General features: G+C 39.2%; 3 protein-coding genes across 3 annotated transcripts; 1 reads left to right on the top strand and 2 right to left on the bottom strand.

Moving 5' to 3' along the window:
• The first annotated feature begins 1,280 nt into the window (after positions 1–1,280).
• Positions 1,281–5,114, top strand: LOC141700113 (uncharacterized). The gene is made up of 7 exons (XM_074503886.1): positions 1,281–1,581; positions 2,180–2,295; positions 2,372–2,490; positions 2,577–2,739; positions 2,835–3,058; positions 3,148–3,466; positions 3,576–5,114. Exons 1-7 carry the CDS (start codon positions 1,423–1,425, stop codon positions 4,918–4,920), a joined length of 2,445 nt encoding a protein of 814 aa, XP_074359987.1. The 5' UTR covers positions 1,281–1,422; the 3' UTR covers positions 4,921–5,114.
• Positions 5,115–5,463: 349 nt separating this feature from the next.
• LOC141700111 (pentatricopeptide repeat-containing protein At1g15510, chloroplastic-like) lies at positions 5,464–8,408 on the bottom strand. Its single transcript, XM_074503885.1, has one exon. The coding sequence runs from the start codon at positions 8,318–8,320 to the stop codon at positions 5,699–5,701; it is 2,622 nt and encodes an 873-aa protein (XP_074359986.1). The 5' UTR covers positions 8,321–8,408; the 3' UTR covers positions 5,464–5,698.
• A 537-nt stretch (positions 8,409–8,945) lies between these two features.
• On the bottom strand, positions 8,946–13,331 carry LOC141700114 (plastidic ATP/ADP-transporter-like). The gene is made up of 5 exons (XM_074503887.1): positions 12,262–13,331; positions 10,679–10,933; positions 10,246–10,389; positions 9,811–10,158; positions 8,946–9,600 (listed from the first exon to the last, which is right to left on the bottom strand). The coding sequence occupies exons 1-5, from the start codon at positions 13,021–13,023 to the stop codon at positions 9,256–9,258; spliced, it is 1,854 nt and encodes a 617-aa protein (XP_074359988.1). The 5' UTR covers positions 13,024–13,331; the 3' UTR covers positions 8,946–9,255.
• Positions 13,332–27,491: the final 14,160 nt, after the last annotated feature.

The raw sequence follows: 27,491 nt of genomic DNA, 5'->3' as shown, positions 1-27,491 counted from the left end.
GTCGTTACTTGAAGGCCAAACCTTTATGTCGTGCGATACAGAGATAAATAATGGATTAAACAGTCACTAGCTAGGATTCTGTAAATGTGCTAGAATATATTTTAAGGCATCGAAAACATCTGAACACACAGAACTAGATACATCTCACCGTAACATTGAGAAAGTGTTGCTGTTCTAACATTGAAATCGAGCCAAAAACCTTGATGGATTCCCCTTCCCCTTCTGTTCTCAGTACTAGAGACTGTTGTTACATGTTATGATGTGTTTCTGGTCAAGTTTGAGCATCTGGGGAATAAATTATCATTTTCTCGAGTTGGAACAATGTTTCGTTGTTATCGTAAATTTATAGAGTTAGCATCAGAACTGATGACAGGAGGTGGTGAGAGCTATTGCGATAAGGTATCCTGGATCCTTCATTCTGTTGTTTTTGATAATATGTATGAATAAAATTGGGAATACAGTTAGGGGTCGGGACCAAGAAAAAAATATTGTTCGTCATATTGGGACCGGAGGAAAATATTATTTTAGCGAGGTTAAAATGGCAAATTGTTTCTATAGTGAATGCATATAATCATTATTATTTTTCCGGATATTCTGCACAAATTTAAATTTGAATGTTCATATTTTTTTATATGAGTGGATTCATTGCATTTCACTAGTGAAAAAAATGAGCATTAAATTACTGTATATATATATTTTTTAATTTTTGCCAAAACGGGGATTTTGAATGCAAGTGGGTGATAAGAACATTCAAAAAATGGATTATGTTGTAGTTAACGGTAAAATCAACCTTTTGCTTAACCCTGTTTAAGCATCACTAATCATATCATCTGTTGAAATATTGAAGGGATGAGATATATCATAAATCAAGTACTTTTCAATTTAAAATATAGTTTGACCACTTCAACTCAATTCATCTTAAATCTCGTCAACTCGATACGCCAATTGCTAAACGAACAAATTAACCGATTTTTTAAAAATTGTCAATAAATTGTTCGATTTAATAAATTTTCAATTAATTATCCGATTTTTTATAAATCAGTATCTCAATTAATTAGTTCTGATTAATCTTTATAATTATATTCCAACCAATAAAAACAAATAAATTATGGCAATTTTAGTCAAGGGCAATATCGTCTTTTCAATGATTTTTTAAAAAGAAAAATTGTTGGACTTTAGGGGGCTTCATTTTCACTTCATGTGAAAATCATAAATATTAAATGTAGGGACATAATATGTAGCCGTTACAACCCCCACCCCCTCACAAACGTTACAAACTATGACTCCCAACATTTGAAACCAAACTTAACAAAAAATTCAACAATTTATACATCAAACAGACCGTTGGGACTCTAAAAAACAACTCAAACTCAAACAAGTGAGCTTTAAGTTCAGTTACAAGAGCTCTCTGTCTGCATTTCAATGGCTGAAGATTTGCTGTTCAGTGAAGATGAGATGAGAGTTGATCAAGGCCTTGGCTACCCAATTGCTTACTCTAAGCTCTGTAAAGATCCAAGCTTTTGGTCTTTCAGCCATGGCCCTCCTTTTACTTTCACTCCTTATTCTCAATCACACAATCAGGTAAATCAAGAACTGACCTTTTCTCGAAAAGTTTACATTTTTAGGTTCTAATTATCATATTTGCAAGTTTTTAAGTAATGGGTTTTGCTCAAATTTGTGTCTTGAAGCTCCCTATTCTCAATTAGGTAAATCAAGAATTGGCCTTTTCTCGAAAAGTTTACATTTTTAGGTTCTAATTATCATATATGCAAGTTTTTAAGTAAATGGGTTTTGCCCAAAATTGTGTCTTGAAGCTCCCTATTCTCAATCACACCATCAGGTTAATCAAGAATTGATCTTTTCTTGATAATTTCACATTTTTAGCTTCTAATTATCATATATGCAAGTTTATAAGTAATGGGTTATGCTCAAAATTGTATCTTTAAGCTCTTGTATATAAGTGTCCTTCTTTACATCATTACATGTAATGTGTTTCTGTATTTTCTTTTCTTGAAAAGCTTACATTTTTAGCATCTAATTGTCATATATGGAGGTTTATAAGTAATGGGTCTTGACCAAAATTGTATCTTGAAGCTCTTCTATGTGTCTCTTTACATCATTACATGTAATGTGTTTATGTATCTTGTGTGTGTGCATTGATTTTTGTGAATTTGATCAGGTGTTGAGATTGAAGGATCTGGATGAGATGTTTCCCATTATTGACTCGAAAGCAAAGCCTACGACGAAGCCTAGTATTTTTGTCAGTCTGTTGTGGAAGCAACTCAATCACCTTGGGTAATTATGACTGAATTTTGGTTTTAAGAAATTTTTCGATTCATGCTTTAGTGGAATTGAATTTTGTATTTGTCAGGAATGCTGGCTTTGATCCAGCAACTTTTAGAGTGGACCAATATGGCAATGTTCTGTATTATCATGCTGATCCAGCTTCACCACTTGCTTGGAATATTGATCACTGGTTTCCTTGCTCAAGTAAAGACCCTCAACTGTGCATATATATGTTTATATTTATAGAATACAGATATTGAATCCTGATGCTTCTATTGGTAAAATTGTAGGAGGTGGATTGACAGTACCAAGTAATTTAAAGATTTTACAGTGGCAAGTGTGCAACAAGAAACATAACAAGCTGGAATTCCTTATACCTTGGTGGGATCTCCAAGTGGGCATCTCTGTTAACCAATTCTTGTCTGTCTTTGCTTCATCAAACTCGGACTTCAGGTTGGTTGATTTTCTTGGCTTCGGTTTGGTCTTTCAACAAGTGCAGCTTAAATTCAAGTGAGCTAAAATCTTAATGTTTCCAAAATATTTTACAGGTACAGGTCATTCTCATCGTTTTTCTTGAATGGTGAATGTGAAGAACTGAATGACTCGCAGAATGTGGACTCCCACATTTTTCCACAACGTTTTATTGAGTTGAAAGAACAAGTAGGTCTTGCTCCTGCTGCTGTTGTTCTATCTAGAAGGGAATCTTATGATACTTCAACTATGAAGTCTGTTGAGAGCAATAGACGATCCTCTTTTAAAAGCCCTCTATTAGGTTGGTGAAGGAAAACTGAATCTTTTACCTTTTGATAGTAGGTGTTAGGACTCGCGAACTAATGCTTTTATTTCTCTGGTTGTCTGCAGCAAGAAAATTAAAAGCTGGCATGTTGAAAGAAAATGAAGACCCTAACATGGTAACAAATCCATATCAGGCCATTGTGATGGCCAGAAACTCTTTCAAGCAACAAGAAGAAACAACAAAGATGCAGGGAGAAATACAAAAATTGGATGAAGAAGTGAAAGAACTGACACAAAAGAATGAGGAGGAAAAGCTTACTATTCAGGACTTGGAGTTGGTTCTGATTAAAAGAAGACGAAGGGCTGAGAAATGCAGGCGGTTAGCAGAAGCACAATCCTCTTACAGGGCAATGCTTGAGAAAATGATCCGAGACACCATGCACCAGTAAGGGATTTAGTACTCAACGCTACACAGATAGAAATTACATCAATGTTTACATAGATTATAAAGATTTTAACATTCATTATTAAGTGTTCTTTTTTCTCATTTCAAGGAGTGTGATATATAAGGAGCAAGTGAGGCTGAATCAGGCTGCTAGTAATGCTTTGATGGCAAGACTTGAAGCTCAAAAAGCAATATGTGATTCTTCTGAGAGGGAACTTCATAAAAAATTTAAACACAGAGATGAGCTAGAGACACTGGTAAGACCTGACTGGGAGCAAAGGAAGAGATCAAGAATGAGTGATGAGTACATTCCCCAAGAAAAACATGAAAAGGCAGTTTTGTATTTACCAGGAAACAGAGAAAGCACATACCTCAAGAAAAAAATGAGTGGATCTCCATTGCGAGAGAGAAGAGGCAGTTCTATTAACTGCTTGCCAGAGATTACGAAGCCAGAAACCCCCTCACACAAGGAACTAAGAGTGTTTTTGGAAGAGGAGCAAAAAGCATCTGAAGATGGCGGCTTGTTGACTACTGAAGAAGATGAAGAGCATCAAGAAATAGAGGAAGAGAAAGAGGAACTTAACAAAGCTATAGTTGCCTTAAAGGATGGAGAATCGATCGGCACAGATTTTCAGAAACTGAGAATAGAAGGGGATGAAAAGATGCACAACTTCAAAATTCCAGGTCTTCCTGAATCACAGGGTGAGGAGGACGATGAGAGCAGAAAACAGCGTGGTAAAGGAAACTTAGATAAGTGGCTACAAATTTTGCTTGATGATTCACAAGAGAACAACGACCTCCAAAATGAGGGAAAAAGCAGCAAAACTGATGAGATTATTAGGAAGCTGAATCTGAAATATCCAACTAAGGAGGAGGTTAAGATTCCAAAACTTCCCGAAAGAATCAATGTATTGAAAATACAGAAACAAACAGAGAGCTCAGATCAGAATGATTGTCATCAGCAACAAGCAGCTGGTTGGAAAAAAGATGCCATCAATTCTGAAGCTATGAAAATGCACTTGAAGACAGAGCAGCAACAGCAAACAACCTTCAACAGAACAGCTACTGATGGGAGAAGAGAAGAGGGAAAGGTAGAAGCAAAGAACACTTTGATGCAAAACCCTCCACCTTATCTTTTAGCATCAAGAAAAAGTATTTCAGGTGAGGCAAGTTTCAGGGGTGATAAATTAACAGGAAGAGATAGCAACAGCTATGAGAAAAAGGATAAAAGGGACAAGGGTGAAAAGGGTAAAGGTATTGCAAGGTCTGAGAGTTTTAGCAAAAGTTTTCGCAGAAGTCCATCTTCTCCGTCCATAATCTTGGGTGGAATGAGAAAAGGGGTGGATTGTATCAGGAAGAAGCCATCCGTTATAGGTGATGAAGACAGGGATGAAGATGCCAACAATTTCTTACGATCTTCTATCAAGTCGATCAAGAAAGCGGTCAAGATGTAAACATTTGAAGTACATTATCGAGTTTGCCAATTTGACCGATATTTGTTTAGTTTTATTCAAGTACAGTGTGCTGTTTGCTGATAGTTATACTCTTATGACTGAATAAGAGAGAGTGAATACCAGTGATTGTGAGTGATTTGTGCAGTAAGTCTATTTGCTTCCAGACTTTGAATAATAAATTAAATTTTAGTTTTTTTGAACTTCTCAAACTAATTCATTGTATGGCTTATCCTCAACTCCTTGAGTCTTATGTAGGTAAAAAATAAAACCATCACACCAGAGTGTAAAAATTTAAGTGATTCCATTACTAAAGTATGCATATGACATAAAAAAAATTCAGCTTCTAGGCAGCATATTGGATTCTGAATGTAAATATATTCATGTAACTATGCTTTCCTGTAATCACTTGACAATCTGTACAGATGGATGCCAACAAACCTGAGAAGATGAAGCGTGCCAAGCATAAAACAAGAAACTACTTGCAACGATCTTCTTCCTTGGGCATGGCTAAGTGTGGTGGATATAATGACTATATCCTATGTAAAAATGAAACAGACAACATGAGATATTACCCCGCCGCCATAGGCTGCATTTTCACATCATATGAAGCATGCCATATGGTGTCATCTAAGACATGAGCAAGAGGTCAATGAAGCTGCTAACGGCCACAAAAAACTGACACGACATGCAAAGTCTCGTGGTAAGATCTCCGATTTGCTCAGTTTTCCAGTCCAGTATACAATTGTAGCTTGATAGAAGAGATGGGTCATCGTGTTTATCAGTTATCATCCCAGTAACCCTCGTCTCTGCAGGAACAGATTCCATCATTAAACTGGTGGAAATGATCTGTATCCCTAACAGATATCTCTCTTCGAACAACTTTCGAGATAAATTTGATGGTAGTATGGCAGCTTTTGCACATATACAGATTCTTTGTTACCAATATAGGCATCCCAGGAGCAGTATTAAGGAGCCCAAAAGCAATGGCCAATCTCTCACTATGACCACATAAAACTTCAGCTTTCGAAGATTCGACTTCAGTACAAGAACTTATTTCTGGGGCATTTGCATCAGCTGCAATCATTTTTTCATAAAATCCCTCCAAAACTGCAGTTAACTCCTTTATCTGGGGATGAAAATCGTCTCCACTAAGAAAAGCATGGACCTTTCCCTTAACTTCAACCCAACTACACCCAGGATCAACACTAAGTCCTTTTTCTGTCATCAACTTTCTTAATCTGGCTACTTCATCCCATTTACCATTGTCAGCATAAAAGTTACACAAAAGAGTATAATATCCAAGAGTGCCATCATCCAGTTTAAATAAACGTTCAGCAGCTAGTTTTCCCAGCTCAAGTCGCTTGTGGATCCTACAAGTATTTAACAAGGCTCCCCAGATGGCTTGATCCGGTTCTATGGGCATATTTAGAATAAATGTGTGAGCATCCTCCAACTTCCCTGCACGGCCAAGTAAATCAACCACACACGCATAATGCTTCAAATTTGGGGAGATAGAATAGTTAGGTTCCATGCTTTTAAAATATTCTAAACCTTTGGCCACCATTCCAGATCTACTACAAGCACATAATAAAGATATAAATGTTATCCCATCAGGATGTACCTCTGTTTCTATCATTCTATCAAAAAGATCACCAGCAAGAGCTCCTTGCCCCCTTTGGGCATAGCCCGTTAGCATAATATTCCAAGAAGCTAAGTCTCTCTTCTGCGTGTTGAATTGATTCCATGCAAGATCAATCTTTCCACACCTTACATACATGTCAAGCAGAGCATTCGGGAAAAAACCATCAAAGACTAATCCATTTCTTAATGCTTGGGCATGCATCTCTTTTCCACACAGAAGAGCTCCTACTCTAGCACATGCGGAGAGGACTGAAATCAATGTAATAGAATTAGGTTTTAGCATGACTTGCATATTCCTAAATAAAATTAATGCCTCAAAACTCCGATTATTGATACGTAAGCCAAGGATGATCGAAGTCCAAGATATAACATTTTTTTCACGAATCTTGTGAAAGACTTGAAGAGCCTGATCTACACATCCACACTTGGAATAGAAATCTACTAGAGTGTTTGCAACTATAACATAAGATATAAATCCGGACCTCTTAGCAAACTCGTGCAGCTTAGTACCCATGTCAAAAAGGCCCAAGGAAGCACAAGCAGATAGTACGCTGGCCAGAGTGATCTCATCTGGCCTAATTCCTTCAAGTTCCATCAATTCATAAGTCTCAACAGCTTTCTCAGGCATTCCATTATTTTCATAACCTGAAATCATTGACGTCCATGTTACAACATCTTTCGACTCAATTCTAGTAAAAACTTTCTCCGCTTCCTCCCAATTACCAACACTAGAATACATTCGCACCAATGCATTACCCACCGCAACATCTATACCACCCTCTGCTCTCATAGCATACCCTTGAATTGCCTTCCCTAGTCTCTGGTCACCAACACTCTCGCACGCTGAAATCAAACTAGTCATAGTCATCAAATCCGGATCAACTGAACATTCCCGCATCATAACAAACAACCTAAACCCCTCAAAACACCTACCATTCTCAAAATACCCCGAAATCATAGCATTCCAAGAAATCCTATCCCTATTTACCATCCTATCAAACACTACCCTCGCGCTACACACATCCCCACACTTAACATACATAGTAATCAAAGAATTCACAACATCAACTTCCAACGCGTACCCAAACCGAAGCACATGAACATGAACTTCCCTCCCTCTTCCCAAATCAGGCACACCTCCACAAGTCCTCAAAACACACGGAAAAGTATAAACATCCGGCCTAATCCCAACCCACAACATCTTATGATACAAATCCAAAGCCTCATCAAAAAACCCGCCTTTCGCATACCCACCAACCAAAACATTCCAAGAAAACACATCCCTCTCAGACATTTTACCAAACACATACCAAGCATCAACCAAATTACCAAACCTCACAAACATACTCAACAAAGCATTACCAAGCCTAACACTCAAATTACCCACATTTCTACACACATACCCATAAACTTCACACCCCTCATTAGCTGCTCTCTTCCACTCACACAGCTTCAAAACAGCTATAAATGTATCTTCTTCTACACAAACCTCAACTTCTTGAAGTGCTTTCAAAAGGGTCAGAGCCTCATCTAACTTCCCTTGAAGACATAAATCACAAATTTGAGCATCTGGGTCTTTATTATCAGCTGAATTAGTGCTAAAAACACAGAAATCTTGGTTTTTCTTGAGAGAAAAATGGTGTCTTTGAATTAAACGGGAGAAATTTAGGGTTTTGGGTTTAAGAGTGTTGGAAATTGGGGAGAAATGAATGTCTGAATTGAGGGGGATTTGAGGGGTTTTAGGAGAGATAGTAGCCATTTTAGGATATAGATACAGAACATGTTTGGTTTAAGGCAGGGTTTTAGGATGAGGTTCTGGTCTGGTAACACTGCAGTCATAATCTATGTTTTAACCATACATTATTGCCAGATTATGATGATGTTTGTTTAAAATTTTAAAAAGGTAAATAAATTAAAAATGAAAGATCTTACTTATTTACTTGGATAAATTTATTTTTAAGTGAGCATTTGTGGTGGAATTGCAATCTTTTACGATCTGTATTCTAAAAATCGGTTGAGTCGGACGAGTACTCATGTGAGTACTTGAAAATCGAAGTTGAACTGATTCGGATTTAGCGAGTACTATGCCGAGTACTCGAATGCTGAAGACGAGTACTCAAAAATCAGCCAATTAGCTGGATTTTGAAGATGTAACTGAGTCAATCCGATTTCCGAATTTTTACAAGTTTACAATGAATGTCAGGTGGTGGAATATGAAATGAAATGAAGCGTTTAAACTGAATCGCATGACTAACTATGAAATGAAGCGTTTCAAAAAACAATGAAATGAAGCTTTTCAAAAAACAATGAAATGAAAATATTTATCAAATTTGTAAGAATTGGTGGTTCACGTTCATAATTTGTAAGAATAGAGACTTTCAGGGTTGAAGAAAATAATTTTGTTTCTTTGTCTTCAAACATACAGGAGTATTTGATACAAACTGAAACTTCAAAATATCAATTTAATGGTAATTAATTAATTATACAATGGCATTTAGAAAGCTACACTGAGGCTAATTAAACATGCTATCTTGGTTACCATTATTTCTGTAAAAGGAGACAATCCTTCCAAGAACTTCAGATTATTCCTACAAATGATGCATCATGCATTCCGTATATCGCCAGAACAATTGTATTTCTACTGTTCTGTTGCGAAAGAACAAAATATCGATAAGCCTTGCAAGGTGCTGAGCTTTAAGATGAAACTCCGGTAGAGTCGCCGCCACCTATTGGTTTCAGTTCTGGCCCACCTCCGATGGTGCCGTTCCCTGATTCAGTTTCTGAGATAACTGGTATTTTCAAGGTGGACTCCTCCATCTCTTTCTCAAGTTCTTCCTCACGACGAAGTGCAGTAAATTGTTTATCTAGCGATCTGGCAGCCGCTAACCATGCAATAACGATCACTAGAAGTACTCCTCCAAGGTAGGGAGTTGAGTTTGCGAGTGAACCAAATGTAAGGATCATGAATTGCTGTATCAAAGCACCTCCGGATTTCCCCAAAGGATTGCATACAACATCAATTGCAGCCTTTCCTTTAACCTGCGTAACCAATAATATGGATTACAATCAATTCTCCAGAGGAAATGAGATTAACAGATATTCTGCCCCGGGGTATTATAGCCCAAGCACCTAAAATATCTTAATATTTGAACGCAGCTTAAGGGTACAACATACTAAAGTATATATGCCATGTATTTTGGCAGGACTGTCAGGGTAAAAATTTATTTGAAGTAATTTATAGCAACAAACCTTGGTGTCTTCATCCAAAGGAATGTAAGCCATTTCTTTGCAAGGATCAAATAAGCTGTATTTTGCACTCTTGCTGAAAATATTTTGGATTGCACCTACATAAACCGCTGCTAGCAGTGGAGTAATCCCAAAACTCATGAGAGCAGGTGTTAAAGGACCACCAAACAAAAGTAAGGAGAAGAATCCCACTCCTGTGAGTAGCAAGACTGTGGGTGTAACTGTTGCTGCCACTCCCCAGCCATATTTGTTAAATATCCATTGGCTTAGCAACATCATTGTGAAAGTTGCAATACCGGTAGCAGTAGAGAAGTCACCCATGAAAGAGGAGTATTCATTTGGACTTGGGAACTGTAAAAGAGTAAGAAAAAAGGATTAAAAGCAAAACAAAGATGTAAGACTATCAATGTTAGAACTTAGGCCAAACTTAGTGCTTACTTGAGCTTTGAGCTTTGATTTCCATGTAACCTCAACAAGGTTGATGCTTATACCATATGCGACCACCAAAGTGGCAAGATCCCTAATGTAACTTGACGACACCAAAAACTTCAAGCTCTCCATTGTCCCCATCTTTGGCTTTTCCTGCCATAATAAATTCATGTCGTGTCAACTACCAAAGAACTAAAAGTTGATAACGCAAGGTAACTATTTTTGAAATTGATATTATGTAACTATAGCTTCTGAGTCTAGACATGAAATTATGATAACATATGATAAGAGATAAACTCCTCAAGTACAAACACTTCTTGTATATATGAGTATAACAGCTTAAAGTATGCTATAAATTTTGGAGTTTACCGTCTTAAAAAAAATTTGTTTAAACTGCATTTAACAAAAACTAAAGACAGATATAATGTCATTAAAACTTTACCTTCTTCTTTTTACTACGAGTGGGAAGGGGAACATAAGTGTTGACCCACCAATAAAGAGCACATATGATAAGACCCATCAACACCACAATACTCATCATTCCTTTGAGGGAAAGGGCCCAACCATCAACACCAGGACCCAAATTTTTTCTTAAATTTGAGAAGTACTTGACTGTACGACCAGAGAAGATAAGGGCAACATTAGCTCCAAGTCCAAAAAGAGGGTAGAATTTCTTGGCTTCATCCACTGTAGTTATCTGCCAAATAAGAATGTAAAGACAGTCAGATTACAGCAGCACATACTTCTTTTGACCGAGAAAACACGTAAAATTTAAGTTGTACGGGAATTGCAAAAAGAAAATAAAAAACCAACCAGTATAAATGAGTTACAATTGGCAAACAACATTTCAATCTAAACCATATAATAAGAATTATTTTTCTCAGCAATAGTAATGGAGAAGGAGAACTGATATATTTACATCTTTCAAATGTAACCATACATTCAAAAAGATGCCAAAAGAACTGTCATACTGGTATCCCCCGGGTAAATGTATGACGAGATAATACAGAAGAATGCATCCTGCTTAGTGATGAACATAAAAATCTAAGAAGCTCCTCAGTCCTGGCTGTGAAGTGAACAAATATACACTACTATTAGGACAAAACTACCTGTCCCTGACCATAAATTTATGGTGTCAATCCATGTCAAACATTAAATTGAATCAGTATTTTGCCAGAGAGAACATTTGGTAACATACAAGCACACCTAGCCATAAACTTCTTACAACTTGTCAGAGTGCCCCATAGCCATGTGAATACGAAAGACTCAAAACACAAATTTCCTTTCAAATCTAAGTCCGCCTAAAGACATGAACATGCCCAGACAAAATTAAAATATTATAAAACTACAAGCATGCCTAAACTTGTGTGCATGTCACCATGTCATTGTGAAACAAGCCAAGTACATCTCAGTTTTCCCTTTCATATATTACTTGATCAGCCTGTCATACTAATCTTTTGGCTTATTATCTAAAATTTTATGTTATCAAACACCCTGTTCCTGAAGAGAAAGTTGAATTATGTTTAATATGAATGTAATTATACATATTCACTGTCAATTTCCTCGTTTAGATCTTATAATCAAGAATCTATACTCCCAAAAATAATCAAGAATCAAGATAAGACTGCCAATCACCTGTCCTTTAGAACACTTTAAGCGATGACCATAGAAACAAACACTAAAGGTATTCGGACAGCCTAAATGATTTTTCATCACATGTAAAGCATCAGCATAGCAACATAACATGACTAAACAGTAAAGCATCTTTAACATCATCCAAAGGCCAAAGACTGGTTAATAAGCTTTAACTTTTCGAAGAAAATAATGTGCAGGGAACAATAATGAAATACAGATCAAACCTTTTCCTTAATGCTCTACAACACATGCAATAATCGTTGTCACACACCACAGATTATTCAAGAAAATTCAAAAATTTTGTCCAACAAATTCTTGTTGATAACATAAACCACAAGAAATTATATAGATCAAATTTTAAGTACGGCATTACCGACAAAAGAAACTGACCTGATTAGCAAAACCCCAAAACAGCACCGACACAACAACACTGCCCCAAAGCTCAGCCATGACATAAAACAAACAAAAGCTCCAAATCCTCAAAATCGCAAGCGGGCCGAGAAAACGAGGACCAAGTGTAGCAAGAAGCTTATCAGCAAGAGCAGTAGGATGAAAGTAGCCACTAAGTGGATACAACAAAAACCCAAATGCCCCAAAGAAAGCAATAAAAGGGACCATAACAGTATAAAAAAGAGCCTGCTTTGACAACACATTGCTCAATTGTGAATACAACAACATAAAACCAATAGCCATAGGCAAATTAACCCAAGTTTTCAAGAAAGGTATAATCTCAGCACTAGACCCTTTAGCTGTCACAACTAAGACATCTTTAGTATCTCTAAGAATTGTATAATTAAACAGGATACAAAAGAACATTAGCCCAAGTGGCACAATCTTTTTTAGAGTCACTGTTTCAATACCCATGAACTTAGGAGCCTCAATTTCACTAAATTGAGGCTGCCCATCAGCTGCTGCAGCCTTACAAACATGTAAAGATTTGTTCTTTTGAGCAACCAGGCAAGGTTTAGTGATAAACCCTTGAAATCTTGAAAACCCATTTGCAGATAAAGATAGGCCACCAAGATTCTTAGGCTTGAAGTTGTTAATGGGTGTGATTCTATTTCTTAGACCATTTGGTGGTGAAATGAAAGATTTGATTTTTGGGGTTTTGGGTAGAGAGAGAAGCCCTCTTGTTTCAATAACAGCTGCCATTTCTCTCTCTCTCAAAATCTCTCTCCCTCTCTCAAAATCTCTCTCCCTCTCTCAAAATCTCTCCCTCTCTCAGAATCTCTCTCTCTTCCTCTCTCTCTCTCGAAATCTCTCTCCCTCTCTCTCTCTCAAAATCTCTCTCCCCCTCTCTCTCTCTCTCAAAATCTCTCTCTCTCTGGCTTCAAGAACACCTAAAGACTTGATTTTTAAGAGAGGGGTGGGGAGATAAGGTGGCTAGGGGAAAGGAGGGTTAAGTTAATGTATACATACAAATATCTTTATATACACACACTGATATTGGTGGGGAGGAAAAAGTTGAAGTGAGGATCAAGAAAATTAGGCAAAATGAGTAGTATTTGATTTTGGGAAAAAGAAAATTCCAAAAAAGTTGTTGGTGCAAACTTGAATAAATATTTGGGAATTTTATTATAATAAATAAATAATAATTGGAGGAGAAAAGACAGAAAAAGAAGATATGAAAAGTGAAGCGTGGACGGAAGATACAGTTGAGGGACAAAAAAGGAATCTAATGTACAAAGGAATCTTGTGACAAAAAATTAATAAAGCAATGGTTTTTAGCTGAGAGATATGAAAATGTTTAGATATTTTGCTCACACAAATAACTGGTTGAGGGTCAAAATAAGATAACTATATATCTAGCTGTCCATGAGTAAGGAATATTTATTTAATTTTTTTGTGATTTTATCGGTATAAATTAACTTTTATTTATTTTTAGAGTATATTATTTATTTATTAACTTTATTTTTTTTATTTGTTTATAGAGTTATATAACTAATTATTTGTAATATAGGGTCTTTATGATAGTCTGGGCATATGGAAAATTATCAGATTCTTCTTGAAAGTTTAAACCTTTTTTTAAGGGAGCAGTATTGAGACTATAGGGCTTTTATGACAGAGTCTAGGATTTGAAATAATATATATAGTGGGATCGTTGCATGTAGAAGAATCAATTTAGTCACTTCGGTTCTCAAAACATGTTCAACCGAGAGAGGTTAAGTCTGGTTAGGGTTTCTTTCAGTCTAACAAAATATCATGGAGGGAGAGAATGTAAATGTAAATGCTAGATGGTTGATGACTAGCAAATGGGTGATAAAGTGTAATGTGTAGCTCTGTCAAATGGAAACCGTTCTGGTATTGATGTTGTGTTCAGAGATGTTATAGGGGTCATTCTTCACATGACTAGGGGCTCTTTGGGATTTGAAGAACAGAGAGAGAATGAGTTTCATACTATGTTGCAAGGCTTAAAGGAGGCATATTTTAAGGATTACAAGAAGATTATTCTAAAAACTGATAATGTGAATGCGGGAACTATTTAACTCTGTAGTGGTGGGAGGGCGTCCCTAATGCGCATATGTTATGTGGCAACTCAATCAACGCAAGGCTGATAAGGACATAAGTGTGAATTAAGGCTTGTTGATAAAGAAGCCAGTGAGTTGGCAACATGCTTAGATGAGATGGTGCTAATCACTAGGAGCAAATGGTGATCATTGAGGAAGATTTTGGTAGAATCGAAGGGTTGTGGTATTGGGGTATGGGCTTAGAAAGTATTGAGTAGAGGTTCAGGGCCACAAGGCAAGGTGATACTGAGCTTGCAGTTCTCGAAAATGAAGTTTTCGATCCTCAAAAGGAAGACTTGTCTCAGGAAGTAGAAGACAATGATGTTCAGGGTTTGTTTTGCAGGAAAATATTGTTGTGGATGGAGGTGCAGTGGGTAATAATGAATATGAGGAATTTGCTGAGCTCGAGTTTGTGGTTGGACTCCCGGCTGCTGTGACGGCGGAAGAGGCTGGTGCAATGCAAGGGGGTGAAGAAGATATGGAACTCTGAGTCTAACCAGAAGCAAAGAGAAGTAGTGAGGCTGGGTTGGGTATCTCAATATTCTTTTTATGTTAATTATTACGTTTTTGGTTTAGGAAAGTCAAGATTTAATTGGCCCAATTGGTGGTTATTTTGTGGATGATATTAGTATGATAAGTATGGATTCTCTCTAGCCCATTTTCTAATTGGGCTAGTATTATGTAATGGTGGATTTGTTGTGCTTAATCCCTTTAATATATTTTTCTTTCCAAAAAAAAAATACACTCCATATCCCCTACTTTTGACAAAAAATACTCAAATGCTCAGATATTTTTTTACAGCAGTTCACCCCTTAACTCTAAAAACATTTTTTAATAACAATTTTTCGTCAGTTTTTATCCACTATCATAAAAAAGTACTAGCATATGACCCGTTCGATGCACGATCATTTTTATCATTATATATTATAAATTATAATTTTAATAATATATTATTTATGGAATTCGATCTTATATCACTTGGATAATAATATTTAATATTATATATATAGCGGTTCTCATCAACTTAATATGAGATTGAGTGATCAAGGACCAAAAATCAAATTTTTAATGTTTCGCATTTGATATAATAATATAGATAGATAGATGGATGGATAGATATATAAGGACTTTTATATCTGAGTCGGGAAGAAATTTGTCGATTCGATCTTAATGTTCAACATATATACATATTACTACTTAGTGGATCTCACATACCGTATCTAATGTAAAATTACAGGGTCGGATTATATACTCATAAAATTGTAACAATTATTGTAGCGCATAGTTTAGCGTTTAAATTATTCAATAATATACTTACAACTACTAAAATATCACATGAGTGCATGTTTAATACGGTTATACCAATACAAATAAGGATGATGTATAAAATTAAAATAATTATCCTTTTATTTGAACTTTTTAGCCATTTCATTAGATTACGGGAGAATGTACGGGTAAAAAGATAGACCGGGATGAGTGAAAATAAAATTTGTTTTCATATTTAAAAAATCGATAATGAAGACGATACACCTCATTAAATGTGCAGTAAAATAAATATAAAGCACGAGCTGATATTTAAATATAATGTTCACAAATTTCTTGACATGATTTCCTCCACTTCCTAGGGCGATATATAAGTTGCATTTTCAAGTAATAATTTGTATTTGAGCCCACACTCGATATTTTTCGGCTGAGATTTGAATTTATCACAAATACGGGATGAGGTAGTTTTTTGTATGTCTATTGCATATGACATAGTTATAGTGGCATATACAACGCCATCGTTGAATGTGAAATTATAACAAAAGAGAGATAAATTGGAGACTCGTGGTTTGCATTGATAACTCCTGGTGGCGGGGCTGCTCCTTCGTCGCCCACCTGGATCCTTTGCCGTTGTAGAGGTGTAGCTGTGGTTGGGGTCCTACAAAACAACATCGGAAGGGGGGTTGGAGTCCCGCGGCGCCTCCGGCGTGAGAGTAAGAACTAGCTTTTTGGGAAGATGAAGATGAATATGAATATAAGGTGGCTGTGTGTGTATATGAGTGTGAGAGAATGATTAACCCCAAAACCTCACCTTCCTGGGCTATTTATAGCCCAAGGGTAGGGTTTTGGGGTTGGTACCTTTAAATCGTGGTCATTGATTCTAGGAGCGAAGGACACCTGGCTGGAGTGGATGCTCTACACGTGTCAGTACGGGACTGGCTGAGGAATAATTTGAGGATCCTCTGACACGTGCCCTGATTATTCCCATGATTGATGTGTGACAGATGTCCCCACCATGTGCTTGGGCCAACATCTCACGTGCTAAGATTTACCAAGGTTAGGCCTGCGGGACTGAGTTGGTTTGGACTGAAAGTGTGCGGGACTACTCCTTCCAGGAGCTGTGTGGAGTCAGGAGCCTAGGAGTAGTACTTCCAGGAGCTGTATGGAGTTAGGAGCGTAGGAGTAGTCCTTCCATGAGCTATATAGAGTTAAAAGCCTAGGAGTAGTACTCCCAGGAGATATATGCACTATCATGTGCCCCACACTCCCTTATGCAGATTTTCTGGATGGGGGAGTGAATTTGGGTTTGTCTGTAGGACATGACCTTTGATTGTTATGTTTAGAAGAATTTGTGCTTTTCTTGCCCCCCAGTCCGGATTTCGCTGAGTTCGGCGAATCAGGACTAAGGTTGTTGTCTTTGGAAGGAGCTGGGCTTTTCTTGCCCCCTAGTCCGGATTGCGCTGAGTTCGGCGAATCAGGACTAAGGTTGTTTTCTTTGGAAGGAGCTGAGATTTTCTTGCCCCCAGTCCGGATTGTGATGAGTTCGGCGAATCACGACTAAGATTGTTGTCTTTGGAAGGAGCTTGGCTTTTCTTGCCCCCAATCCAGATTGCGATGAGTTCGGCGAATCAGGACTAAGGTTGTTGTCTTTGGAACGAGCTGTGCTTTTCTTACCCCCAAGTCCGGATTGTGCTGAGTTCGGCGAATCAGGACTAAGGTTGTTGTCTTTGGAAGGTGCTGGGATTTTCTTGGCCCCAGTCTGGATTGTGATGAGTTCGGAGAATCAGGACTAAGGTTGTTGTCTTTGGAAGGAGCTGAGCTTTTCTTGCCCCCAATCCGAACTAAGGTGGTTGTCTTTGGAAGGAGCTGAATTTTTCTTGCCCCTCAGTCCGGATTGCGATGGTTGTCTTCGGATGGAGCTGGGATTTTCCTTCCCCCGAATCCGGATTGCTGATTGCGAAGGAATCCGGGATTGGAAGTTGAAACGGTTTTAGGGATTTTCCCCCAATTATTTTGAATTATTACAACTGTAAGAATTTGGAGAGACGTGCCTCATCATTACTTGTATTAATTACAGTTTTGATGGACGGTCTAGATTCTGCCACGTGGCGAGAGGCTTTTGGTTTCACTGTGCCTATAAAAGATGCACCTAACTCATCCCTTTCTTTTTTACTTTCCTCTAATTTTCTTCTCGTTTTCTCTCTCTTTTTCTTCTCTGAATCTTTTTCCGGCGGTTGCTCGCGGGAGAACTTAAGGCTTTCTGCTCGTTGCTCGGTCGTCCTCAAACTCTCCTTTCTCTTTGAACCTGTAAGTTTTTTCTTCTTTCTCTTTTTTGTTTCGCAGATGCTTTGAAATTCTGTTTCCTGCTTTAGTTTTGATTGTTTTTGTTTCATAGGGTTCTTGTATTTCTTGTGTATATATGTATGTACGTATATGTTTTTGGGTATAATTTGGTGCTTTAATTTTGGCGAATCATGTTTTTAGATTTAGGGTTTTTGGTTGAGTCCGGACTTGATCAACTAGTCCGGACTAATGGTTTTATTTTTTGGGATATGTAATTTACTATTTTTGTGTTATTGTGGCCTCTGGGTTAGGGGTGTTAGGCTAGTTGAGTATTCCGGAGTGGTTGTTATATTTTGGGTTTATGTTTTGTCTTCTGGGCTTGGGACTCCGGACTGTTTGAATTTGACTTGTGTTAAAATTGAACATAGCGTAGTCCGGACCATGTAGCTTTAAAGATAAATAAACTGTAGGATTTTAGACTAACATTTGCCATTTTTTTTAGGTTTATGATTCGGACTAAAGCTCCTGCGAAGGCTTACATAACTTGCTATCCGGGGCCATCTGGTTCGGATTTTGAGTCCTCTGGTGATTCTGAGCGGGCTGGGATGGGGAAAAGGCTTCAACCTCGGACTCCAGAGCTATAACGAAGCTTTCAGGCTAATGCGGGTCTGGGGCACTACGAAAGGGAAGCATTTGACAGGAAGTTTGCTGATAGCATAGTGGCTAAGGAGCACTATGAGCTCAAGGATGAATACGCTACCCTAGATCACACGGCTCAGGATTCTGCGGTCCAGGTTGCTTTTCAGTTAGACCCCAAGATCGAGTGGAGGTGGCCGGCTCCGGACGAGCGGGCTCATCATAGGTCGGCTGATGGGTTTGTTCCGGTGTGGCTGGAGCATCTCCGGTCCGGATGGAATCCTCATCGGCACTTGTTCTTGAAGCATCTGTGCAAGTACGTGTACTAGATCTCTCTGATGCAGATAACCCCTAATGGTATAAAGTGGATGACCTGGTTAATTGCTACTTGCAATCATTTCAAGGTGCAGCCCACGTTCAAGCTATGGCATCACATCTTTCACTTGGTCCGGTCTAGTCAGTTTCCTCTCTATGAACTTTGGTTCCGCGCTCCGGAGTGCGGGTATGGCGGCCCCTACAGGCCTGTTATCCAGCAATCTTCGTTGAAGTATTGGAATGGAGAGTTGATCATGCTCCGGGGCTTAGACTTGTACTATCTTCCCCACATTGCTTCAGAAGGAGTCTGGACTCGCTTCCGTAGGGATGTACTTCGGGGTGAAGCTATTCGGTTAATGTTTGCGTTTTGTGAATCTCTGGGTTTCCAAATGACCCGAGACACTTTTATGAATCATAGAACTATGCATAGACTAGGCTGTAAGTAGTTTCCTTTCTGTCCGGACCTCTCATATATTTCTTATCTATTTTCATCTGCCTTGGTTATTTATTGGTTTTGACTTGTGTTTTTGCTTTATTTCTTACAGGTTTGCCACACTACAATCCGGACATGTCGTCTTCTGCATACAGTGATGCATTGAAAGGTCTTGGCAAGGCTTTCAAGTTGCCAAAGAAGATTGCTGGTGCTGGGTCCGGATCCAATGCCTCTGTGGAGGAAGGATCCCAGAGTAATGTGGCTCCGAGGCCCGAACCCGAAGTTGACGTGAACCAGTCTACTCTGGAGCACAATGTTGAGTTGGATATCGGCAATGAGTTTGATAATCTTAAGGATCTTGGCCCTATTGGGGAAATTCCGGGTGTTGAGTCTAGACGGAGGAGGAAGAGGCTCCGGACTCTTGGGTCAAAACCTCCCCGGGATGAAAATTTTGAGGTTGGCTCTGGGTCCGGGGCTGGTAAAGGAAAAACTGCTGATGAAGAGGGTCCGGATGAAAGTGGTCCGGGGCTGGAGGAGAAAGTTTCTCGTTTCATGGCTGGGATTCCTACTCAAGCTGACTGGAGGAGAATGAATCAGTCCGGATTCGATGCAACTATGAAGGAGTGCTCCCGGCTCTGGGGTCAGGTATGTTTTCTTTTTGTTTTTGTTTCTTGTTTTTGTTTGCCTTAGGATATTTTTCTAAGTTTTCCTGTTTTTTGCAGTTGGGTGGTTATATGGCCGGATCAGCTTCTCTGGCCTACAATGAGCTGAAAAATTCCCGGATTGCCCTTGCTGATAAGGACTCTGAAATTAGCAGGCTCCGGGACCAGATCATTGCTAAGGACACTTCTCTCTCCGGGCTGAACCAGCAGCTTGATGATGTCAGGATCCGGGCTGAGAATGCTGAAAAAGAAGCTTCCGATCTGAAATCTGAATCGGCTGAGCTCCGGAGGCAGATGTTTGTTGTTCGTCCGGAGTCTGAAGTAATTGCGGAGTTTAAGAGATCCGAAGAGTATGACAAGGCTCTTGCTAATGTTGGTGTGCCGGAGATAACTCGTTGTTAGTTGGTTGCAGAAAGGCACATCAAGACTGATCTGAAGGCCAGTTGGGACAGCTTTGTTACTGAATTCATTAAGGCAATGGAGGATTTTGAGCTCGGGCTAGTGGGATCCGGAGCCGTTCGACGGGCCCTGTCCCAGTTTCTTGCCTCCTAATGCTCCGGAGTCTTGAATTTGTATTTTTGATATTTCTTGAAGACGTTTGATAACTTTGACATCTGTAATATTCGTACTTTGCTCCGGGCTTATTCAAGTCCGGCAATGTTTTAATATTTGCTATTATTTTGCTTTGTTTTTGTAGTTTGTTTTTGCCTTAGAATATTTTCCCCAGTAAAAGTTGTTGCACTAGTCCTGACTAATTGCATGTCCGGACTAGTAGTTACGTTTTTACTCGAGTTTATTCTAAGGTGGTTGCGCTAGTCCTGACTGGTAGCTAGAGCCGGCCAAACGGTCGGTCCGTGCGGGCCGGGCCGAATTTCCGGCGGTCCAGTTCATTACTCAGATAGATCGTGGACGGCCCGTAAAGTTGAGCGTTCCGTGCCGTGCCGGGCCGGTTAGAAGGAATATGAAACCGTGAACGGATCGCGAATAGAACGAATTTGGCGAACAGGCGAATAAACGAATGTACAGGCGAATAACGAATGAATGAATGAATAGGCGAATAACGAATAACGAATGAATGAATGAATAGGCGAATAACAAATAGAATTGTGTCAGGTTGGGTGTGGCGCCACGTGCCTGCATCGCCTTTTTTTTATATTTTGTTTTTTACTTGTACTGTTGTTGTACAGTGTACTAAAAAAAATTATATTTTTTTTACTTAGTACAATGTACTATATTTTTTATGTTTTGATTTTTATTTGTACAGTCAACTATATTTTTGCATTTATGTTTCAGTGAATTTCTGTTTTTATTTTATTTTTTTGTTTTTTGTTTTTATTTACATTTCCTTATATTGAAAAAGATTATTATCGATTTTTAACATTTTTCAACATTTTTAAGATTGTATTATTAGATTAGTAAAATTTTATTTTTAATCGTATTTTTTAAAAATTAATTTTTTAAAAATAATTTTGTTAGTTTTAAAAAATAAAATTAGTTATATATTATTATATGTAATTCGCTATTCCCCTAATGGTCAATGGTCAATTGGTCACTATGTATGGATTTGCACACTTTTGTCCTGATATAGTGCCCCCTATTCCCCTAATATATTAATATAACTGTTCTAACCTGACTGTACAATTTTTACTGTATTTAAAAATTATCTACATTTATAGAGAAACCAGCTCAATGCATCTAGTTTGACTGTATAATTCGCGTGCCAGGCGAATAGCGAATAATTCGCGTGCCGCCGAACGATTTATTCACGGTTAAAACATGCTTTCTGCTTCTCTATTCATTTACGAATTACACGGTCCGGGTCGGTCCGGTTCCGGGCCGGTTCCGGTTTCACCAAATGGAATTCGTGTTCGGATCGTTGGACTAGACGGTTTGAGCCGAATAATTATTCGTTCATTTACGAGTCGAATTATATGAATTTTGACGAGCCGAATTACGAACGGGCCGAGCCAAACCGCTCGTTTGGCCAGCTCTACTGGTAGCATGTCCGGACTAGTGGTTAGCTTTTTTACTTAGAAGTTTTATTCCAAATAAAATGGTTGCACTAGTCCAAACTAATGGGTTTGTCCGGACTACTATTTTCTTTTAATTAGAAAACTAATTCTAAGTAGACATGGTTATTTTAGTCCTGACTTATAGCTTGTCCGGACTAGTGGGGGCTTTTAGTTAGAAAATTAATTCTAAGTAGAAATGGTTGCTCTAGTCCTGACTTATAGCTTGTCCGGACTAGCGGTGGATTTTAGCTAGAAAATTAATTCTAAGTAAAAATGGTTGATCTAGTCCTGACTTATAGCTTGACCGGACTAGTGGTGGCTTTTAGCTAGAAAATTAATTCTGAGTAGAAATGGTTGCTCTAGTCCTGACTAATAGCTTGTCCGGACTAGTGGGGGCTTTTAGTTATAAAATTAATTCTATGTAAAAATGGTTGCTCTAGTCCTGACTTATAGCTTGTCCGGACTAGTGGTGGCTTTTAGCTAGAAAATTAATTCTGAGTAGAAATGGTTGCTCTAGTCCTGACTAATAGCTTGTCCGGACTAGTGGGGGCTTTTAGTTAGAAAATTAATTCTAAGTATAAATGGTTGCTCTAGTCATGACTTATAGCTTGTCCGGACTAGTGGTGGCTTTTAGCTAGAAAATAATTCTAAGTAAAAGTGGTTGCTCTAGTCCTGACTTATAGCTTGTCTGGACTAGTAGCTAGAAAATTAATTCTAAGTAGAAATGGTTGCTCTAGTCCTGACTAATAGCTTGTTCGGACTAGTGGTGGCTTTTAGCTAGAAAATTAATTCTAAGTAGAAATGGTTGCTCTAGTCCTGACTAATAGCTTGTTCGGACTAGTGGTTAGATTTGAAAAGTATGTAAAGGGGAAAAGCTTTTCATTAATCATTCATACAAAATAAAAGGAGAAACAAATTTGTTGCTTGCCATATTGGCTACAAGATTTTTGGTTGCTTTGTTTGTTCTCATACTGGTAGAATTTTCTTAGCCTTAGTCCATGCCAAGTGTTTGGGACTTCTGAGCCATCCATGTTCAGGAGCTTGTAGGTTCCTGTCCTGAGGACTTCTTTGATCTTTTATGGTCCTTCCCATTTGGGCATTAGATTTCCAGTGTTTGTGGGATCTGATGCTTCAGTGTCTCGAAGGACTAAGTCTCCAACTTGGAAGTTTTTGACTCTTGACTTCTTACTGAAGTGTTCTCTTATTTTCTCCTTGTATTTTTCCATCCTTTCTACAGCCTAGTCCCGGACCTCATCAATTAGCTCCATGTTTGTTCCGAGTCCTTCTTCATTTGCTTCTTCTTCAAATTTTATTGCTCTGTGGGAAGGAGAGCCCACTTCAATAGGAAGCATTGCTTCTGTTCCATAAGCTAGTTTGAATGGAGTTTCTCCGTTGCTTGTCCTTGGGCTTGTCCTGTAGGACCAAAGTACACTTGGTAGTTCTTCTGGACATTTGCTTTTGCTTTCTTTGAGTCTTTTCTCGATACCTCGGAGCAGGATTCTGTTAGTTACTTCTACTTGGCCATTTCCTTGGGGATATGCCACTGATGATTTTTTGTGCTTGATCTCGCGCTCCTAGAGGTAGGACTCGAACTCTGATCCAATGAATTGGGGCCCATTGTCTGATACTAGGACTCGTGGTATCCCGAACCTCGTCAAAATATTGTCCATAAACTTTATGCAGTCTTGTTGATTGATTGTCCTCATAGCTTTTGCTTCAACCCATTTTGTCATGTAATCAATAGAGACTAACAGGTACCTGAGGTCTCCTTTGTCCCGGGGGAAGGGTCCCATGATGTCAATACCCCACACAGCGAAGGGATAGGTGACAGGCCTGAGGATGGTAGGACTGGGCTGTTTCGGGACACATTGCTGAAAAATTGGCATTCTCTGCACTTCTTGACGAATTATATTGCATCCTGATGAATGGTTGGCCAGTAGTAGCCTTGTCTTATAATCTTATGAGCTAGGGCCTTTGCAGACATGTGGTCTCCGCATATCCCTTCATGGACTTCTGCCAAACAGTACTTTGCTTTTTCTGGGCCAATACATTTCAGGATAGGAGATGAGAAGGTCCTGCGGTAGAGTACTCCTTCTTCGAGGAAGAACTTGGATACTTTTGCTTTCAGTCTTTGAGCTTTTCCTTTGTCTTCTGGGAGTTCTCCATATTCCAAGTATTTGATGAAGGGAGTCATCCAGTTGTGGCAAGACCTCTCCAGATTCAATGGATGGTTTGAGGAGTTCTTCGAAATAAACTGAGCAGTCTAGATCTGATGAGTTCCGGACTAATTTGGATAGGATATCTGCTTCTTCATTTTCTTCTCGACATATCTGAATGACTTGATGGCTTGGTATTGAAGCTAAGTAACTCTGAACCAAGGCTTGATACTTTTCCAGAGTAGGGTCATTTGCTATGTATTCTCCATTTATTTCCTTGACCACTATCTAGGAGTCGCTGTAAATTTTTAAGTCCTGGATCTTTAGAGTCCTGGAGAGCTTTAGTCCTGCGATCAATGCCTCATATTCTGATTGATTGTTTGTTGCGGGGAAGCCGAAAGATATAGTTGTCTGTATCTTGAATCCTTCTGGACTTCTGAGTATGAGTCTGGCTCTTGACCTCTCGCTTGTTGAGGAACCATCTACCTTTAATGTCCAGGCTCCCGGACTTGTTTCCTTTTTTGGCTCCTGACCCATGTTCATTGGTTCCGGTTCTTCTTCTGGGAAGTTGCATTCGATTATAAAATCTGCAAGAGCTTGAGCTTTGATTGTCATCCTGGGAATGAAGCTTAAATTAAACTGGCTTAACTCCACAACCCAATTGAGTCTTCCTGAGACATCCGGCTTGTGAATTATTTTTCTTAAGGGCTGATTTGTCACTACTTTGATCTCTCTTCCTTGGAAGTAGTGACTGAGTTTTCTTGAAGTTGTGACTAAGGCAAAGGAAAACTTCTTCAATCTTGGGTATCTTGTTTCTGCATCTTTGAGTACTTGGCTTACATAGTAAACTGGTTGTTGTTTTCCGTTTTCTTCCCTGATTAGGGCATCTCTTACGGCTTGTGCTCCTGCTGACAAGTACTAGTAGAGAGGCTCTCCTGGTTGTGCTTCGGTTAGGACTGGTGGCTGAGAGAGGTAGGACTTGATTTCCTCGAATGCCTTTTGGCACTCCGGACTCCAGTTTACCTATTTCTTGTTGGTTGCTCCTTTGAGTAAATCAAAGAATGGTAGGCACCTCTCTGCTAGTTTTGAGACAAATCTTCTGAGTGCTGCTAGGAATCCTGCTAGCTTTTGCACATCTTTTTGGGTCCTGGGAGCTTTCATCTCCTGGATTGCTTTTATTTTCTCCGGATTGGCTTCTATTCCTCTGTTGCTGATCATGAATCCTAGGAACTTTCCTGCTCCTACTCCGAAGGTGCATTTCTCCGGATTCAGCTTGAGTTGGTTCTTCCTTAGGTTGTCAAAGCATTCCTTCAGATCTTTCACATGCCCTGGTATAGTTGTTGATTTGGAAATCATGTCATCGACATAGCATTCCAAGTTCCTCCCAATCTGGGAGCTGAATATCTTGTTCATGGCTCTTTGGTAAGTGGATCCTGCGCCGGTAAGGCAGAAGGGTAGCATCACATAAGCATAGACTGCTCTGTGAGTTATGAATGTTATCTTAGGAATGTCCTTTGGGTTCATCTTTATCTGGTTGTATCCGAAGAATGCGTCCATGAAACTTAGCATGATGTATCCGGAGGTGGCATCTATCAGTTGATCGATATTTGGGAGAGGATACGGGTCCTTCGGGCATGCATCATTCAGATCAGTGTAGTCCACACACATTCTCCATTTGCCGTTGGACTTCTTCACCATAACAACATTAGCTAGCCATTCCGAATATTTTATTTCTTTAATGATTCCTGCTTTGAGTAGCTTTTCCACTTCTTTGTCGATTGCTCTTTGCCTCTCCGGGGCAAAATTTCTTATCTTTTGTTTGACTGGTTTTCTGTTGGGGTTAACATCCAAGCTGTGCATTGCTATGGACTCATGTAGTCCTGGCATGTCCCTCCGGGCAAAAACATCTCTGTACTCCCGGAGCAAGGACACTAATCTCTCCTTGAAGGACTCCTCGAGTCCTGACCCAACTTTCATTTTTTTGCTAGAATTGCTTTCATCTACCCGGACTTCTTCTGTTTCGATTGCAGCTTCAATTTTTGCTTGCTCTTTGTTTGAAACCATTTGATGAATTCGGGCTTCAGAGTTCTTCTTTAGATAGAATTTTGCTTGTTCAGGTTCTTTGGTTGCTTGCATGGTAGGACTAGCTTGGCCTGAGACTTGATTTGCCTTGTCCACTACCATGACTTGGTTGCTTGCCAGTCCCTCTGGACTTGTTTTGTTTGCTTCTTCCCTTGTCTGGTGTCGGTACTTCTTCATGTTTTGTTGCTTGCGAAGGACCGTAGCCTTCCTCTTGTTATCTTGATGTGTTTCTGCCATAACTAGCCCCTGGTTGTAGCATGTTTCAGCAACTCCATAATCTCCTTTAATCTCCCCGACTCCTGTCGAGGTTGGGAATTTGATCTTGAGATGGGAGATTGAAGTTATTGCTTGCATCATGGTTAGAACTGATCTGCCAATGATTCCGTTGTATGAAAAAGGAGCATTGATCACATAAAATTTGATGACATGAGTCTGGTTAGGAGCAGATCCAAAAATGACTGGCAGATATAAAGTTCCTTGGATCGGGACTACGTTGTGGCCGAAGCCATAGAGTGGGTCCTCCCGACATTCATTTGAGCGGACGCTCCCTAACTGCATTCTATCCACTGTGTGCTTGAAGAGAATATTTACCGAGGAGCTGTCTATGAGCATTCTTCTTACTTCATTATCAAAGATGTCCAGAGTGACAACCAAAGCTGCATTGTGATGAGGGTTGACCCCTTCGTAGTCCATGCTACTGAAGGATATCACTAGGTCTGGGAGTGATTGGATTGATAGCACTTCTTCGCCGAAGTCCGGGCTCCGGGGTGGGGAGTAGGATCCACTTAGGACCACATTGACTATATTTTTTTCCTTTCTTCTGCACTTCCCCTCTGTTGTCCCGGACTAAGTACTTGTTCATGTTCCCCTTCTTCACTTGGTCCTCAATGAAGTACTTGAGTGATAAGAAGTTCTCAGTCTTGTGGTCATGGGTCTCGTGGTAATCACACTGCCTGTTATAAGGCCTGCTCTCCGGAGGAGTTTGCATTGGTTTTGGAGGATAATAGAAAGGCTTGTCTTTTACCTCTTTCAAGATTTCCTCCCGGGTCATATTGAGAGGAGTCCAGTCCGGTTCCTGCTTCTGCTCCCGCGGTTGCTTCACAAGTCCTGGGTCATTGATCGACTCCTTCTTAGGACCAAGTCTCTGGAAAACCGGAGTAGTTTATCTTTCTTGGCTTTGGTTGCTTTGCTTAAATTTCTTGTCCTGATGGTAACCCCCTTTCGGTCGGTCATCAGTGTTTTTACTCCTGGACCCCCCCATTCCGGGTCAT

Source organism: Apium graveolens, unplaced genomic scaffold (assembly GCF_009905375.1).
Source record: "Apium graveolens cultivar Ventura unplaced genomic scaffold, ASM990537v1 ctg1791, whole genome shotgun sequence".
Taxonomy (NCBI): domain Eukaryota; kingdom Viridiplantae; phylum Streptophyta; class Magnoliopsida; order Apiales; family Apiaceae; genus Apium; species Apium graveolens.
Note: the sequence above shows the minus strand (reverse complement) of the source record. Positions and strands in the feature narration are given on the sequence as shown.